Source organism: Stegastes partitus, unplaced genomic scaffold (genome assembly GCF_000690725.1).
Source record: "Stegastes partitus isolate 25-593 unplaced genomic scaffold, Stegastes_partitus-1.0.2 Scaffold2343, whole genome shotgun sequence".
NCBI lineage: Eukaryota > Metazoa > Chordata > Actinopteri > Pomacentridae > Stegastes > Stegastes partitus.
This window is the reverse complement of record NW_007580074.1, coordinates 56,157-57,763: the sequence shown is the minus strand read 5'-3', so window position 1 is coordinate 57,763 and position 1,607 is coordinate 56,157. Positions and strand designations below refer to the sequence as shown.

The 1,607-nt window shown below is 34.3% G+C and overlaps 1 protein-coding gene across 1 annotated transcript in view; it reads right to left on the bottom strand.

The window, feature by feature from the left end:
- Positions 1-1,607, bottom strand: part of LOC103374741 (uncharacterized) — a gene marked incomplete at its 5' end in the record, with an annotated part of 10,509 nt that overhangs the window by 3,163 nt on the left and 5,739 nt on the right. Inside the window, 2 exons of the mRNA XM_008304879.1 lie at positions 176-219; positions 1,140-1,241. Coding sequence (XP_008303101.1) covers positions 176-219; positions 1,140-1,241 — 146 coding nt within the window. The remainder of the gene's footprint in view (positions 1-175; positions 220-1,139; positions 1,242-1,607) is intronic.

Genomic DNA, 1,607 nt, shown 5'->3' with positions numbered 1-1,607 from the left:
CTAAATTAAGAAAAAAATAAAAAATAAAATAAAATAAAATAAATAAATAAATAAAAAACCTTTGTCAGTTTGTTGTGTAAATTTGGGTGAATATTTGTAAAATAATAATCATAAGAAGAAGAATAAAAATAACATAAACAATAAAAAAGAAGAAAGGAAAGGAATAGATGCTTACCTGAGGAGTGTCATACACTGTATTTTCAATGTTCTTTGTGTTATCTGCAATTTAGACAAAGATTTGACATGATTTCTTTGCAGGCTTTAATTCACCCTTTCTACTTTCTACATCCAGGTTCTCAACTGGTCTAACCCTGGGACCCACATTTTCCCATGATCACAATGGCGCAACCCACTTTTTTTAGAATTCAATATTCAATATATTTTTTCTGTGCAACATGCATTTCAGAGCATATAACCAGGTATAGCAACTGGACCATGACAATAAGTTTTTAAAAAATGAAAAACAAGTCCAACCTGACACGCGTATTATATATTATTTATTTTTGACCAGCTGTCCGCGACTCAGCCAGAACAGGTCCGCGACCCACCAGTTGAGAATTACTGCTCTACATTATCACATTACTTGTGCTATATGTCTGAATAATTCCATCCTTACATTATAGCATGCTTTATAGCTCTGAAACATTTGATGTTTTCTGATGTTACTGACTCATAGAAGTTGTTTTTGACTATAAAGAAAATTTTCAAAAAGCACTTCAGCAAACAGCAACACATATGGAAAGCCCTTTTTCCCATCCCCCCTGTGTTCACAACTCATAGTGGGAATAACTGGGCAAGGGGGCTGAAAGGTGCACGTAGACTAGACTGACAGTGAATTTCTTTTTTTTGTTTTTCGACAGTCGACTTTGATGTCAGGAAAATATAGGAGAGATATTATAAACACATAAAAACCTGCATAGAGGACCTTTAAGTTCCATTTTTCACAGAATTTTCTGTGGTTAAAAAAACATTTAAAAATTCTTGAAGGGTCTGAGATATTATTATCTCTGTAATTTGAAGTGAATTGCCTAATACCACAAACATGGTTATTAGATGTAGCAGATGAACTTTCACAATACTCAGAATTCTTATGTACAGTAACACGAGGATTTTGCAACTTTTTGCACACTTGTACTTACATGTTCTGCTTATTCGACGATAAACAAAGATTCCAGTTATGATGAGGACAACAAGCACAATCACAATCCCAACAGTAACATAGATGTAAAGTGGTTGAATCACTGTAAAAGAAAAAAGAAAGAAATTATGCACGGTTTAATCATGCAACATGGCTGAAAGTGTGCTCATGTCCCATCTCAGAGGCCTGAGCTTTTCATTTACTCCCCCTGAAAACTTTTGAAAAACTAACCACTGTCAATCTAGAATAAAGACAAATTCTGCAACTGCACAGCTTTTTTTTCAAGCTTAAAATGTTTTCAGACACACACTTTGGTAAACTATTTTATGTTTCCGAAGAACCATCATGTTTGTCCGATTTAAAATCCAGGATTATTGGCTCACAGTCAAAGTGTTGTAGCCATGGAAAAGAACGCACAACTGCTGGCTGGCATATCCTCACATTCCCCGATTTTCCATTAAAATAATAC